Here is a 17685-nt window from a genome sequence, read left to right as displayed (position 1 = left end):
ACCTGCCCTTACGAGACCCTCCATCACTCCACCTGCCCTTACGAGACCCTCACTCCACCTGCCCTTACGAGACCCTCCATCACTCCACCTGCCCTTACGAGTCCCTCCATCACTCCACCTGCTCTTACGAGACCCTCCATCACTCCACCTGCCCTTACGAGTCCCTCCATCACTCTACCTGCCCTTATGAGACCCTCCATCACTCCACCTGCCCTTATGAGACCCTCCATCACTCCACCGGCCCTAATGAGACCCTCCATCACTCCACCTGCCCTTACGAGTCCCTCCATCACTCCACCTGCCCTTATGAGACCCTCCATCACTCCACCTGCCCTTACGAGACCCTCCATCACTCCACCGGCCCTAATGAGACCCTCCATCACTCCACCTGCCCTTACGAGTCCCTCCATCACTCCACCTGCCCTTATGAGACCCTCCATCACTCTACCTGCCCTTACAAGTCCCTCCATCACTCTACCTGCCCTTATGAGACCCTCCATCACTCCACCTGCCTTTATGAGACCCTCCATCACTCCACCGGCCCTAACGAGACCCTCCATCACTCCACCTGCCCTTACGAGTCCCTCCATCACTCCACCTGTCCTTACGAGTCCCTCCATCACTCCACCTGCCCTTATGAGACCCTCCATCACTCCACCTGCCCTTACGAGTCCCTCCATCACTCCACCTGCCCTTACGAGTCCCTCCATCACTCCACCTGCCCTTACGAGTCCCTCCATCACTCCACCTGCCCTTACGAGACCCTCCATCACTCCACCTGCCCTTACGAGACCCTCCATCACTCCACCTGCCCTTACGAGACCCTCCATCACTCCACCTGCCCTTACGAGTCCCTCCATCACTCCACCTGCCCTTACGAGTCCCTCCATCACTCCACCTGCCCTTACGAGTCCCTCCATCACTCCACCTGCCCTTACGAGACCCTCCATCACTCCACCTGCCCTTATGAGACCCTCCATCACTCCACCTGCCCTTATGAGTCCCTCCATCACTTCACCTGCCCTTACGAGTCCCTCCATCACTCCACCTGCCCTTACGAGTCCCTCCATCACTCCACCTGCCCTTACGAGACCCTCCATCACTCCACCTGCCCTTACGAGACCCTCCATCACTCCACCTGCCCTTACGAGACCCTCCATCACTCCACCGGCCCTTATGAGACCCTCCATCACTCCACCGGCCCTAATGAGATCCTCCATCACTCCACCTGCCCTTACGAGACCCTCCATCACTCCACCTGCCCTTATGAGACCCTCCATCACTCCACCGGCCCTAATGAGACCCTCCATCACTCCACCGGCCCTAATGAGACCCTCCATCACTCCACCTGCCCTTATGAGACCCTCCATCACTCCACCGGCCCTAATGAGACCCTCCATCACTCCACTCGCCCTGACGACAAACACACATAATTAACTCTTTTCAAGTCATCAGCTTGCTGATGAAACGGCTATAATAACTGGTAAAACAATTTATAGAGCAATAAATATTTTATGTAATTCTTATAATCAAGGAGCTTTGAATGTGCTTGATTTTGTTACTTCTAATTCAGTTTTCATGTTGAACTGGATTAAACATTATACAGCATAAAGATAAGCTATGGTAAATAATTATACCAATTATACCCAGGACATAAACAGTTAATTTGAAATAATACAATTATTAAATATAACAATAAATCAATCTCAATACGACATTGGATTAAAAATGATATTTTAATGGTCTCACAATTGATAAATGATGAGGGCTGTTTATTTACATAAACTTCATTTTGGAAAACATTCTGTATTCCAGTATTTCCATTAGAATATAGCGTCATATTCAATGCAATAAGTCAAGTCACCTTTATTTATATAGCGCTTTTTACAATAAATATTGTTCAAAGCAGATTTACAGAGATAATAGGAAAATAATGCCAGCAAGTGTTCTGAGACTTTATCATCAGTGAATCTCATGAGCTATCAGCCATTAAAACACAGCTCTGTGAAGAAGGGATGAAGGAGGGACGAAGAAGAGATGAAGCCATGGCCTTTTGGCCGTGCTTTTAAAGCGAAACTTTTATTAAAAAATGAGGAAGAACCAGGGAGATTACTACTTATTAGGGCTGAAATTACAAATCTTGTTTTTATGTTCATAAACATTTATGCTCCTAATTAAGGACCAGACAGGTTGCAGTTTTTTGCCAAACTGGATAAAATGTTAAGCCAACAGCGGGAGGAGATTGTATAATATTAGATAGATAGATAGATAGATAGATAGATAGATAGATAGATAGATAGATAGATAGATAGACCTTTATTGTCCCCTGGGGGAAATTCTTTTTCACAAACACTGTCAGATACAACAACATGGACAAATACACACACAACACATCTGCAGATGGTGAGGAGCAGAATTAGCGTTTAAAACCGTTAAGAGCAACGATGGCAGAAGGGACAAAGCTTTTACTGAAGCGTGCCCGCTTCCACCTCAAAGTCCTGTACCTGCGGCCTGAGGGCAGCAGGCAGAAGTGGCTGTGGAGGGGATGATCTGGGTCTCTGCTGACAGACCGGGCCATACGTGTGATGGCTTTATTGTTTTGGTGGCCGAGGTCTATAATAGGCAGGCTGATGATTTTGGATGCAATATAGGTGACCTTGGTAAGTTTATTTCTATTGGTGATGGATAGCATATTATAGTAACAGGGGGAGCAGTAAAGAAGGATGGGTTGAATGATGCTGGTGTATAACAGTAAGAGATGATTAGGGGTGACACAGAGGGCACGGAGCTTACGGAGAATGTGAAGTTTCTGCTGGGAACGTTTATGAGTATTGATAACATGTTGCTCAAAGGTAAGTTTATTGTCCAGTGTGAGTCCGAGGTATTTAAAGTGATTGACACGTTCAACTATTTTGTTGTAAATGATAGTAGGTGCCAGGTCCGGGGTGTGCAACTTTATAGCATGTCTGCAAAATGTAGTTACTCACCCAAAACATTTAATTCATGCTTCAAAACCTAGTTATTGTGTCAATAATTTGGCCAAGGCCACCAAAATCTAAAGTATTTTTGTCATTGTGTGAGCCACACTGGTCAAAATGTTTAGTTGTTTTTTCACCACAACAGTCAACCATGAAAATTAAGGGTTTAAACAAAAATCTCATATTTGTTGAGAAAAGTCAATAGTATGTAAAAAAAAAAAAAAAAGTCTATGAACATTTGTATTTTTACAGTGTTTATTTTTGTACTTCATGTGTATATACACAATACAAGTGTATTTACTGTACATGTAAAGAAACTGACAAGAGTAACAAGATTTCACTTTACATTTCATATTTGTGTATTACCACAAATACACAAACAACAAATAACATTCATGAAAAACAAACAAACAAACAAACAAATTATTCTTGGTGGACATCTTGTCGCTCACGTTGGTCAGGCCAAAGATTTTCATCAACATCACATCTGATGTTTTCCATTGCCACACACCGTGGAAAAAATCTCCTTGAATGCCGCACCCATTCCCTGCAATGGCCAGCTGTGATGTCCTCACATGCAGCATTCATGGCATCCAACAAAGACATCTGATTTTGTGGTCTATGATCATACACTTTCCACCTCCATGCTGAAAAAAACTCTTCTATTGGATTTAGGAATGGAGAGTATGGTGGAAGGAATTCCACTGTTATCCTTTCATGTGCAGCAAACCAGTCCCTAACACTGTTGGTTCGGTGGAAGCTGACATTATCCCAGACAACAACATAATTAGGCAAATGTGGTCTAACTAAACCTCTTTCTTGTTCTGGAATCAGGTCTCTGTAAAGTGCATTTAGGAAGGCCAGGAGAAGTTGGGTATTATAGGGCCCAATGTGTGGAATATGTGTGCTCACACCGTTCTCTGAAATGGCAGCACACATTGTAATATTGGCCCCACGTTGGCCTGGTGTGTCAATTGTGGCTCGGTGTCCAATGAGATTGTGACCACGTCTCCGGCCTTTGGACAGATTAAACCCAGCCTCGTCCACAAAAACAAGAATGTGGGTCGTTTCATGTACTTCTAACTCCATGATTCTCTATGAAGAAACACAGAAAAAAATGTAACAGTAAATGTATTTTCTTATGGGTTTCTGAAACTTACAGTAAAGTAATACAGTACTGGTACCGCAACGCCTTGACTCTTTCACTGTTCCTCTCAAATGGCACCTAATGGCTCGTTTCCACTGAGCAGTACGGTACGGTACGGTACAGTACGGTACGGTTCGGGTCTGTTAACCATGATCTGGCTAGCGTTTCCACTGCCAACAGTACCCTTACTTGATAGGCGTGGTGTTTCGATCGACGTCATTTTCGCGCGAAGAAGAACATAGTAAACTACAATGGATGACATACAGCAGATCTTGTTCTTGCTCCTCGACATGTTTGTCACAAGAAGACAAGCGCCGACATTAGGCTTTTCTCAATATTAAGTACGCAAAGTTTGTACTTGCCATGTGCGACTCCTACATGCACATGGTACAGCGCGTTCTTAAAAGCGTCACTCAGCTCGCGATCTGCTACTCCAGTTATCTCTGTTACTCTGTATGTACAATTTTAAGCAACAATAAAACGAAATATGTTATAAAACACTACTCTGCCTCTTTTCGTTTTCATTTAAATAAATTAAACATTATAAGGGACACAAATGTGGTTCATGCGCAACGCATATTATTCACTGCACGTTATACGTTATTCTATTTATAACAAAACGAAATTTAAAACACAACCCTAACGTTACCTCTTTTCGTTTAAATAATAAAAAAAATTACACATATTACAGGCAATATATGCATTTGTACAAATGTTGCAATAAACATCAGTGATAATCTTGTAATAAGAAAATGACAAGAAACCATATTTCTTTTTGTAAAATTTCAGTTTTATCAATAATAGCCAATATAAAAGTTTAAGTAAAAGGTACAAGAAGCTATACAATAAGAAATAAAGCAAACAATTCAGTCAAATGTCCAAATGCTGCGCTCTAGTCTAACATTAAAACAGTAAAGTTAAATACAAATAGCCTATAATATGAAACTAAAATTAGCCCTCAGCCAAAACGATTGACAGGGAACGAATTATATATTCACGAGACCAAAGATCGCCCGTTAGGTCTACACAAGACGAACTATATCTCATGTTTAACCACTACCGTCGGAGTCATCGGCGAACGTCAGAAGACCTAGCCGAGGAAAGGCTCATCCAGCCGGGAAACATGAGCGCCGAGCGCCCGCTGATCGCATGGATCTCACAACCGGGGAAAAACAAATCATCTTTATCAATAAACCACAGATTTGAGCTTTAAACAACTACATTCTCGCCTGAAAAACTCTTAAAATTACATTTCGTGACACAGTAACAGTAGTATTATATTAAACTGTATATTAAAAAATGGCGCTTCTTATGTTGTCATTCCCCTCGTAGCACGCGCAAGTGACGATTGTACCACTGTGCTAGGTACCCCAACGGAAGGGTACCCAAAAAGTGGTACGGTACGGTTCGGCTTTTTGGTACCATTCTCAACTTTTGGCAGTGGAAACGCAAATAAAAGGGTACCGACCCGTACCGTACCGCTCGGTGGAAACGCGCCATTATAGAGCTGTTTCATATTCATCTGATGTCTTTTTAAAACTCTGTCTATGGTGGAAATGCTGACAGAATTTATATTTGCAAAGACATTATTGTCATTTATGATTGCACTTTGGATCTCTCTTAGCCTGATGGAATTGTTGGCTATGACCATGTTGCAAATTTCTTGTTCTTGCAGTTGGTTAAATACTGCTGCTCTGCCACCAGCGCGAGGTTGTCGTGCAGTTCTATAGAATAAACAAATAGACTTGCATTTACCTTTACAATATTGTTGTTTATACTGTAAAAATACTTTACATACTGTAAAACAAAAAAAAACATATTTACCTGTTTTCCCTACGAAAGGTTTGCACAATTGATGACACTGTGGACCTGTTTACATTAGGCTGTACTCTTCGACCATCCTCTTCCATTGTAAAACCATGATTTATGACATGATCCACAAGTGTGGCTCTGATTTCATCAGAGACTCTGATTCTTCTATTTCCACCTCTTCCTTGATTATTTCTTCCTCTACCACCACCACGTATTCTTACACGCCTTCCAATTGCTCTTCCACGAGCATGTTGCTGCAGTTCAGGGTTGTGAACGTCCTCCATTCTCAAAAACTTCTACAGCAGTGATTGTGCTGTGGGCAATCTACATATATATATATATACATATATACATATATATATATATATATATATATATATATATATATATATATATATATATATATACTCCCAAAAGTGATTGGTTAAATGGTTAAATGGTTGATTCATATTAGAGGTAATTTGCAATTATATTGCGAATGCAATTAGAGGTCATGTGCCAATTTAGCAGACATTACAAACAATGTCAATGTCAGATATATTTTAGAATATACATTCATGTATACTAATTATGATAATTGAATAGAGTGTTTTGAATGTGATGGCTTACACAATAAAAAATGTCTGAGAAGTTCTGAAGTGTTTGACAGTGTAAGTGAGAATCGAGTCATCAGTTTTGATCAACAAGCCATATGCAATTATTTGTTGTCCAAACTGCAGACAGTTGTATGTACTCTTTGCACACATGTGCCAAAGCATTTGCAATTTGCTCAAATCAATAAGAAATTCCAATCTGATGTGAAAAAGAAGCAAATTGTTCAGAGATCTGAACTTAATGTTTTGGGAAATAAAAAAATCATTTGAGAACTGAGCCAAAGCAATTGAGAAAAACTGTAAAGGCTGAGCTGAAGTCGATGAAGATGATTGATGCAAAGGTACCAGGTGGCTCAAGATGTTGCAGAAGGGGGTGGAGGAGACATGCCACGGCATCCTCCGTTCCCCGCTTAGCCTTGTAGGCAAATTGATATGGGTCCAGCAGAGGTCTAACAGCAGGGAGGATGGAGTGAAGGATGAGCTTTTCCAGGCACTTCATCATGATGGAGGTAAGTGCAATTGGTCTATAGTGATGTGGCTCAGATGGACGTGGCTTCTTTGGGACCGGGATGATCGTGGAGGTTTTCCAGGCTGTGGGAATGTGTGCCGACCTGAAAGAGTCCTAGAAAATAGTGTGTAGTATTGGAGACAACTCCATAGCACACAGCTTAAGCACCCTGGCTGGGATGCCATTTGGACCTGGTGCCTTGCCCATTTTACACCTGCTCAACTGCTGGCGTACATCCTCCACTGTAAACGGAGGCCGAGATGGGGGGTCTAGTGGCAGGGCACTGAGCAGCTCATCACAGAGAGCAGAGTGGTCAACGGTATCAAAGCGTGTAAAGAAAGAGTTCAGAGAGTCAGCAGAAGTGGCAGGATTAGTTGTTATGCTGTCCCGGTGTTAGATGCTTGACCAGTAAGTACTTTAATTCTGGTGTTCATACAGCTGAACTCCTGTTCAATCTTGTCTTTATACCTGAGTTTGGCCTTGGTTATGTCATTTTTAATCTGTCTGTTTAGTGTGTTGACAGTGTTCCAGTCCTCACGCTGGAAGACTTTGAGCCTTTCTTTCATTGTAATTTTAATGTGTGATGTAATCCAGGGATTGGAGTTGGGGTACTTCTTAAATGTCCTTGTAGGTATAATGGATGATATGCAGAATTTTATGTAATCTGTGATTACCAGAATCCTGTGCTCCAAGTCTCCTTGAAAAATATCCCAATCCGTACACGCTAGAGATCCCTGCAGCTGTGCAATTGCATCCTCCGACCAGATTGCGGCGTTATGGATGGTGGGTTTAGCGTGTTTCAGTTCCGACTTGTAATGCGGAAGCAAAACAATAACATTGTGGTCGGAGTAGCCGAGTGGAGGATGTGCTTGGACACCAAACGCATCAAAGATGTTGCCGTAACATAAATCCAAGGTGTTGTGCTTCCTCGTGGGAATGTCCACATACTGGTGCAAAGATGGCATAACACAGTCCAGTCTACAGTTGTTAAAATCACCCATTATGAGGAGGAGATTGGAACTGCACTTTAGATTCCACAAAAGACAGGAATGGAGAAGAACCTCATGCACAGTCAGCTGCAGTTTTAGCCAATGTGATAAACTACATTTATTAGATGTGTGAAGAGAACACAATCTATCAGCGCAACAATACACATGGGTGAAATTCAGTACTGGTAGGATTTCTGTGGCACGATTGGACAGGTCTACGCATCACACAGGGTTAAACATACAGCTATCACTCCTACATCTTTTCTGATCACAAACTCATTACAATAGAGTGTTCATTGGTGAATAGAGCTCAGAAGAGTTACTACTGCCATTTTAACATTAAACTTCTGGATGATCAGTACTTCTGTGAGAACTTTGGAGTTTTTTGGGAATCCTGCAAAACTGAAAATTTTTTATATGAAAGTATACTTCAGTGGAATCAGCAAGGTTCATATAAAAGGGATCTGTCAGCAATATGCAACCCATTCTTCTTTGGTTTAGAGTTGCTAGAAAAGGAGATCATTGAGATTGAGAACACCATGACTCTTAATGATCCTGCAGATTTACAAGAACTGTGGACAGAAAAGAAAAATCAGCTTCATTCTTAGTGAAAAAGTTAAAGGAGCCCTTGTAAAGAGCTGTTTTTTAACAACAAGGGACATGGATGGTCAAAGACAAAGACCAGTCTTACTGTATAAAAGATCGATCCATCACAGATCATTTACATTTGGTATGGGACATTGCTTGATTTTGCTTTTCAAAACAATATCAATATTGGGTTTCTGTCATTAGATCAGGAAAAAGCTTTTGACAGAGTTGACCACACTTTTATTTTTAATACTTTAAAGGATTTGGGGATGTTTTTATCTCTAAGATTAAACTGCTATATACTGAGGCTACGTGTAGTATGGTCCTCCAGTGGAGATCCGCAGAGGTATCCGGCAAGCGTGTCCTCTCTCGGGTCAGCTATACAGCTATTGAGCCTCTCTATGTAGATGAAGAGGACAGCTTACGGGTTTAAATGTTAGTACACTGGGTTTTAAAGAACCTACTAAATTCTCTGCATATGCAGATGACATTACACTGTTAATTAGTGGACACAGTGAGGTCAATCTCTAAAAGGAGCTCTAGCATGTTACGGGAAGGCTTCTTCGGCTAAAGTTAATGGGTAAAAGTGAGGGTCTTTGGTCTTGGTCTGAATAGTCCATCACTCCCTGGTGGATTACAGTGGGGGAGAACAGGTCTTAAATATCTAGGGATGTTTTAGGAGTAGACGGATATAAGAGACAAACCTGTGAGGGCTTAGTGGAGAAAGACTGTGCTCGGGTGTCTCACTGGGAACGGTTCCTACAGCGGGACGGTCCTGGTCTGCAAACATCTGCTGGCTTCATCTTCATGGCACAGGATGATAATTCTAGAGCCTCCAGAAGATCTAGTAAGGAAAATGCTAGAAAGCCTGGTGTATTATATTGAGGACGGAGGACAGGGGCTGGTCCTTCAGAGACGACTCTACGGGGAGCACGAGCTTCTCATGGACATCGACGAGCTGGACTTAACAGGACTGACAGCTTTCTGGTCAGTACTGAGAGCATGGACACTTTTAACAATATCTCGGGCAAACGGTGTGCTGGGCCTGTGGATGAGGAGGAACCTCTGCTCTTAAACCTGCACTGGCTTTAGACAGTCTTAATTCAGTCTCCCTCAGAAGGGCGTTTACCAACGTTTGGGACATTACCAAAGTCGGACTTCTGATCTCTGAGGACGGGTGGATATCTGCAGAAGATTCGGCTCTAAAGCTGGACATTAGATCAGTTCCAGTGGTGGAGAGTTTTTGCCCCACCCTTACCAAAAAGAAGTTTATTCAAGTGTGCTTTTAGTATACTTCTTTTAAACTAAAAATAAGAAAGTATACTTTCAGTCTACATTTTATATACTTCTCAGAAATATACTTAAAATTACACTTCAGTGTTCTTGACTTATACTGAGAGAAAAGGCCAAGTATATTTGGCCTGTACTTGTACTCAATCTTTTGATCGAGATATACTTAAAAGTATAATTAAGTATTCAAAGTATACTTGGCTTGTGGTTGTGTTAACTCTTTTGATCGAGTAGCCTATTAAATATACTTTTTTGACATAGTTTTTCATATACTTATGAAACTTACATTGTTTGAAAATATTGATTAGAATATTGATATAAAAAAGATATGTTTCTAATTCTGCGTATCAGAAATTTTGTGTAGGCTAGTCCACTGGTAGTGTATAGGAATTTACTTTAATTCTACTTTACTCCACACCATTGACTGAATTTTCCAGCTGTCCATGTTTCCACTGTTATACAGTAGGGGGCGCTATGACACATCTTCTAGTACAGAATCTCTGGATCTAAACACAGGAGAAGAAGAAGCTGAAACAAGTGATAGAAGATTTCTCACACAAATGTAAAATAACGTGATCATCAAACATTAAACAGCGTGTAAATCAAAACTGCTTAATATTTCCAAATGAAACGAAGCGTAACCCATGAGGAGAAACGACTGAAGCTTTGGGGGTGTTGGACTCGATCTCCTCCATCTGTGTTTGATCATCGTTTTGGATCTGATCAAGGCGTAGTCTTTGACAAAAATGTGATTTTCTCAACTTTTTTGTTTAAAATGTTGCCTTTCTTTATTAAACTTACCGACATTCAAGTGTTGATTAAAAAAGAATGCATGAAGCTAATAAAATGTTTTTCAAATTAAAGAACAGTTAAAGGTATTTTCAAGTATAAAAAATATATATCTACATTTGAACATAGTAGTATACTGCAAGTGCAGAAATAATATATAAATAGTAAACTATAAGTATAATGTTATGTTTACTTAAAGAAAACTTAAAGTATACTTGCAGGATAAACTACTGAACTAGTAGTTTACTGAGAGGACACTTCAGTGTGTACTTTCATAAACTAAAAAATTTACTACTTGTATTAAAATAGTAAACTACTTATAAGTTCACTTGTAGTACAGATGCATTACACATGAGAAACCTAGTTGTGTACTTACACTTATAGTACACTTAAACGTGTACTTTTATATACTAAACGTGGGCCAATTTAGTCCCAAGCAAGCAGTATTGAAATACACTTACAAGTTTAATACAAGTACACATTGATATTAGTAGACTTACTACATAAAGGCCCGGTTTCACAGACATGGCTTAAGCCTAGTCCCAGACTAAACTGCCCACTTGAGCTGTCTTAACTCAAAGCGACTTGCACAGATATATATTAAAATAGTCAAAGATTTAGCCTGTTCTGGATTAAACAAAGCCGATTGCAAGAGGAAGGATTATAGCTAGTCTATGACTAAATTGAATCTTAAATTAATCCTTCAAAGAGGCAGGTTTAACTCCTGCTTAGTACTGTTTGTGAGGGAGCATGGAATATTTGGAATATCTAAATGAAAACCAACATGCACAACAGAGGCCAGCCAGAGTACTTGTGGATAGGAGTGATCCATTACATTACTTTGATGACACAGCTTTTCAAGACCGCTTTCGTATGTCCAAGGAAAATGCAGTGGAGATAATATCTTTGCTTGAGCCTAGACTTTCCTGTCTGTCTCTGAGAGGAAGGCCTTTACCCATTTCTCTCCAAGTTCTGCTCACACTGAGGTTTTTTGCGTCCGGGACCTTTCACCGTGAAACTGGTGATTTGTGTGGTGCCAGAGAAGCAACTGTGTGTAGAATAGTTCACAAAGTCAGCAGAGCCATTTGTGAACTGAGGAGTCTTTACATAAAGTTTCCTGATGCTGCTGACCAAGCCAAATATAAAGTGCAATTCTATGAATATGGGCACTTCCCAGGTGTCATTGGCTGTATAGATGGATGTCATGTTCCTGTCAAGTGTCCATCAACCCCTGATGCTGAGGAGTACAGGAACCGTAAGAACTGGTTTTCTATCAACGTTCAGGGTGTATGCACACCTAATTTAGAGTTTTCAAACATTGTTGCGCGCTGGAAAGGTTCAACTCACGATTCAAGGATTTTTGTCAACTCTTCATTATGTGCTCAGTTTCAGAGTGGACAGTATAGTGGACTTCTACTTGGTGACAGTGGATATGGTCAGAGTAACTTTTTATTCACTCCATACATAAATCCCACAACAGCTGAGCAGCAAAGATACAACAGAGCTCATATCCGAACAAGAGGCATGGTTGAACGCATGTTTGGAATATGGAAAAATCGATTCCAGTGTTTACGTAATACACTTCGCTTCAGGCCAAGGAGATGCTGCAAGGTCATCATTGCTACAGCGGTGCTGCACAACTACCTGAAGCAGCGCTGCTGTCCTGATCCTCCAATGGAAGATGACGATGAAGCAGATGTGCCCATGACTGAGGCAGCCAGTGACCAACGAGGACTTGCACACAGAGTTGCTTTCACATTGCAGCACTTCAGCTAGATGAGATGTATTTCAATATGGAATGTATTCATTATGCCTTATTTTGCCTTGATAATTTTTGTTCTGTACAAAATTAAAATAGTGTGCAGCAAAATTTAAAAAAATTACTAAACCAATACTGGTTGAAAATGTAGTTTGTGGTTGTTTAAATACACTCAGTCATGAATATCTAAATGACAAAAGGTTTATTTTTGTTTTTATTGTTTATACATCATATTGTTCACCATGGCTGGTAATCACAATTGCCTCCTTACTGTATCGTTTTTGGATCATACCTCTTTCTTCCAACTTCATATCCAATTCAACCTGTAGAATTCTCATTTTCATTTCATGTTCTTCCTTCAGATATTTCATTTTTTCCTCATGAAATTCTCTGGCTAACTTTTCATGGATGGTCATCTTGCTTGTTCTCTGCTGAAAGGTGGTGGCAGCATCTTTTCTCAGGGATGCAGGAGCAGATGTGGAAGGCACACACTCACTGTGCTCTGGCTTTTCCAACCCGTTCAGATTCCTTTCTTCTGTGGGGAAAAACAGAGGCACAAATAAATTCACATGATCCTTACAATGAAAGAAGAATAAAAATTGACAGAGTGGAATATATGTACCAAAGGAAGAAATCAATTTCTTTCTAACATACCATTTGTGCTCAGATCTTCATCTGAACTGTTCAAGTGATCATCATCTGGTATACCATCCAGAGGTTGCTGGTGCTGTATTATTCCAGACAGCAAGTCACTCAATTCATCAGTTTTGTCTTTATTTGGTGGTCCACCACCAGTAGTAAAATCGCTGTCTTCTGATCTCTGCATTCTGTCGTTTTAAAGCCAGTTTAAGGTTCTTCCACAGAGTCTATACAGGCAAAAATCATTCATTATAAATTGTCCCAAAAATATGAATATGAGAAATGAGCAATGATAATAATGAAGAAATCTCACCTGAAGTTGTTGTATTGTTCTTGTGGTTGCATTTTCATTTGCATTAAATTCATTGCAAATTGCATTCCAAGCACTCCTTTTCTTTTGCTCACTAGCAGTAGTGTGGATTTTACTTTCAATAACTGGATGGTTGGTCAAAATTTGTTTCAGTAGTGTTTTTTCATACTCACTGAAGTTTTTGGAACGAATTCTTTTTGCATCTGCCATTGCTTTGTGTCAAAATGTACACCGATAATAATGTTTTCTGGTCCATTCCAGGTTTTTATGAGCACCATCAGCCCAACGGCATGTGCTTATACTCAACTTAATCAGGCCTATCCCAGGTGTTTTCATTTAAGCTTACTTAATTTACTCCAGGACTCTGTAGTCTCAGACTAACTAAGCTTATTTTAAGCCACGTTCATGAAAGGTACTTAAATGCCCCAGTTTAACTAGTACACATTAAGGCCTACTCCTGGCTTATGCTAAGCCATGTCTGTGAAACCGGGCCAAAGTATATTTAAAAATATACTCGAACATTACTTAAGTATACTTCATAAAATGAACTTGAAGTATACTTCTTTTCGTAAGGGCAGGACTATAGGCTTTAGTCGTCTGGTGGGGAGGATAAAACGTTGTCCAAATGATTCCAGTTCGCATGGATATGCGGAAGAGATAAAAATTCTGTATTATGAGTTTTTAAGCCCAGACAAGTAGTTTGTTTGTGACGAAAGACTACACGCCTGCACAAATATATATTCAAACGCGCATACCTATAGACTAAACACGTAATACACATGTGCGCGCCGTCAGCGTTTCACAGGTTCACGTTTTTGAAGTTTGCGCAGAGATGATTATGTTTTCAAAAATGTTCACCGCCTGCACTGTGGATCCTGTTTCAAGGTGTGTGTTCTCGAGCCCCAAACACTGCTGTGTGAATGAGTCAGAGCGCGTTAAAGGGTTTCCTCTGAGAACGGTGCGTGTTAGCGGCCCCTAAGTTAATAACTAATGATCTTTACAACGCAAGTGAATCAATCAAAACTAACTTTATCTGGACAATAACTTTATTCTAGATCTGCTGTAAAGCCTAAACAATCTCTGTCACTGTAATCTCCTATTATCTCTGTAAAGCTGCTGTGAAACACTCTATGGGCCCTATCTTGCACCCAGCGCAATTGACTTTGTACACCGACGCATGTATCATTCCTATTTTGCACCCGCGCAAAGCGCGCTTTTCCCTCCACAGAAGCACGTCGCTAAACTAGGGAATGAACTTGCGCTCCCTGGGCGGTTCAGCGCAAAAGAGGAGGCGTGTTCCGGCGCAAACGTTCCTTCATGCTATTTTGATGGTTTAGAAAACAATTGCGCCACTTACCAGGAAAAAATTGTTTAAAGTCAGTGGCGCGTTGCGCATGTTATTCATATGCTATTTTAAAGGAACACTCCACCGTTTTTTGAAATAGGGCTTATTCACTTTTTTTCCTACATTTAGATAGGTGGGCAAATGCATTTTTGTCTCAGTGCATGCATTGTTTTAGTTTGACAGGGTCAGCGCTAGCTTAGCTTAGCACAATGAATGGAATCCTTTGTTGCCAGCTAGCATGTCCTGAGTAAAAGTGATATAAAAAAATTTAAAAACCCACCTAATTACTTTTTGTGGCCTGCGTATTCACAACAAGTACAAATAGTGATGCAGATTAACACTAGGCGATTTCCTAGGCAGATATTGACTTATATATTAAGGACTATATTAGGGGGAAGCACAGGCGAAGCACTGCTACTTGGGCGTGATATCTCTGATATCTAAATGTAGGAAAGAAGGTGAATAAGCCCTATTTCAAAAAACGGTGGAGTGTTCCTTTAAGGGCGCATGCTTGGCCATAATCAATGTAGCGTGTGCACAACGTGCATATTTGATTCTCTCATCTACACAGAAGCAGCAGTTTTCATTTTTGCAAATCATACATTATTACGATAGTTTTTGTTTACTAATAGCAACATTTTCTGTTTTAATAACAATTAGATTTTTCCTAATGCAGGATCTAGGAAAAATCTAATTGTTATTAAAACAGAAAATGTTGCTATTAGTAAACAAAAACTATTTCTAAAGCTAGGTCTTCTAAACATTAGATCACTCACACCTAAGGCAGTTATTGTAAATGAAATAGTCACAGATAATAGCTTCGATATACTTTGCCTTACTGAAACCTGGCTTAAACCAAATGATTATTTCGGTATTAATGAGTCTACTCCTCCTGGATACTGTTATAAGCATGAGCCCCGTCTGATTGGTCGTGGCGGAGGTGTTGCAACCATTTATAAAGATATTCTAAATGTTACCCAGAAAACGGGTTATAAGTTTATTTCATTTGAAGTACTTGTACTAAATGTTACGCTCTTAGATGTTAGAAAAACATCCCTATTATCTCTAGCCTTGGCTACCGTATATAGACCGCCAGGGCCTTACGCTGATTTCCTAAAAGAGTTTGCAGATTTTCTCTCAGACCTATTAGTCAATGTCGATAAAGCATTAATTGTTGGAGATTTTAACATACACGTAGATAATCCAAATGATGCGTTAGGAGCTGCGTTTACAGATTTATTAAATTCATTTGGGGTCAAGCAAAATGTCACCGGACCAACACATCGTCTTAATCATACACTCGATTTAATTATATCACATGGAACCGATCCAACCGATATAGATATCATTCCACAAAGTGATGAAGTCACTGATCACTACATGGTAACTTGCATATTACGTACTGCTGTAAAATGTCATGCGGCGTCGCGTTATCAACCAGGCAGAACAATCCTCCCATCCACCATAGATAATTTCTCAAATTGCTTATCTAATCTGTCTCAGCTGCTGCCTGAACCCAAACAAACAGATGAACTAGAAGAACTAACTAGCACTATGAGCACCATTCTCTCTAGAACATTGGATGTGGTTGCACCTATTAAATTAAAAAAGGTCAGAGAGAAAAATAAAGCACCATGGTATAACAATACTACGCATGTTTTAAAGAGAGAAACGCGTATTTTAGAGCGTAAATGGAAACAAACTAATTTAGAGGTCTTTAGAATCGCGTGGAAAGACAGTATGTCACGTTATAAAAAGGCCCTAAAAGCGGCCAGGGCTGAGCACCTCCGCAAACTAATAGAAAACAACCAAAACAATCCAAGGTTTTTATTTAACACCGTGGCTAGACTAACAAATAAACAGACGTCACCCGAACAAAATATCCCGTTACAGTTCAGTAGTAATGATTTCATGAACTTCTTCACTGAGAAAATAGAAAGCATCAGAACCACAATTGTAAACGTTCAATCTTCAATCGCGCCTTATAATTCAGCTTCAATTATCACCCCGAAAGAACAATTACAGTGCTTTGCAACTATAGAACAAAAAGAGTTAAATAAACTTATCACTTCATCTAAAACAACAACATGTTTATTAGATCCTATACCAACTAAACTACTGAAAGAAGTGTTACCTGTAGTGGAAGAGCCTCTCCTCAATATTATTAACTCGTCTTTATCTTTAGGTCATGTTCCAAGAACATTGAAACTGGCAGTTATAAAACCTCTCATTAAGAAACCACAATTAGATCATAATAATCTAGCAAATTATAGACCCATTTCAAATCTTCCATTTATGTCTAAAATATTAGAAAAAGTGGTGTCCGCTCAACTGGGCTCTTTCTTGCAACAAAATGAGATCTATGAAAAGTTTCAGTCTGGATTCAGACCGCATCATAGCACTGAAACTGCGCTCGTTAAAATCACAAATGATTTACTTTTAGCTTCTGACCAAGGCTGTATCTCAATACTAGTTTTACTTGATCTTAGTGCTGCGTTCGATACTATAGATCATACATTACTCTTAGATCGACTACAAAATTATACTGGTGTTCAAGGACAAGCACTAAGCTGGTTCAAATCATACCTATCTGACCGCTACCATTTTGTCTATTTAAATGGAGAAAAATCGATCATAACTCCAGTAAACTATGGAGTGCCGCAGGGATCTGTATTAGGCCCTCTGTTATTTTCAATATATATGATGCCACTTGGAAATATTATAAGGAAACATGGAATTAGTTTCCATTGTTATGCTGATGACACTCAAATATATATTTCATCACGGCCGGATGAAAACGCAAAATTTTCCAAATTGACAGAGTGTGTTAAAGATATAAAAGATTGGATGACCCGTAATTTTCTTTTATTAAATCCAGACAAGACAGAGGTAATACTTATCGGTTCAAAAAACCGCCCACAAAACCTCGCACAATACA

At 40.1% G+C, this 17685-nt stretch overlaps 1 protein-coding gene across 1 annotated transcript; it reads left to right on the top strand.

Moving 5' to 3' along the window:
• Positions 1-11215: 11215 nt before the first annotated feature.
• LOC309479907 (putative nuclease HARBI1) lies at positions 11216-13991 on the top strand. The gene has a single exon (XM_082144179.1). It carries the CDS (start codon positions 11445-11447, stop codon positions 12468-12470), a length of 1026 nt encoding a protein of 341 aa, XP_082000305.1. The 5' UTR covers positions 11216-11444; the 3' UTR covers positions 12471-13991.
• The last annotated feature ends 3694 nt before the right edge of the window (positions 13992-17685 follow it).

The sequence above is a fragment of the Leuciscus leuciscus genome, assembly GCF_965113295.1.
Source record: "Leuciscus leuciscus genome assembly, chromosome: 17".
NCBI lineage: Eukaryota > Metazoa > Chordata > Actinopteri > Cypriniformes > Leuciscidae > Leuciscus > Leuciscus leuciscus.
The sequence above is the reverse complement of the archived record's forward strand: the minus strand, read 5'-3'. Positions and strand labels throughout refer to the sequence as shown.

Bases quoted from the DNA above. Each gene is read 5' to 3' on its own strand.
- LOC309479907 (XM_082144179.1), top strand. From the start codon at position 11,445: ATGGAATATTTGGAATATCTAAATGAAAACCAACATGCACAACAGAGG.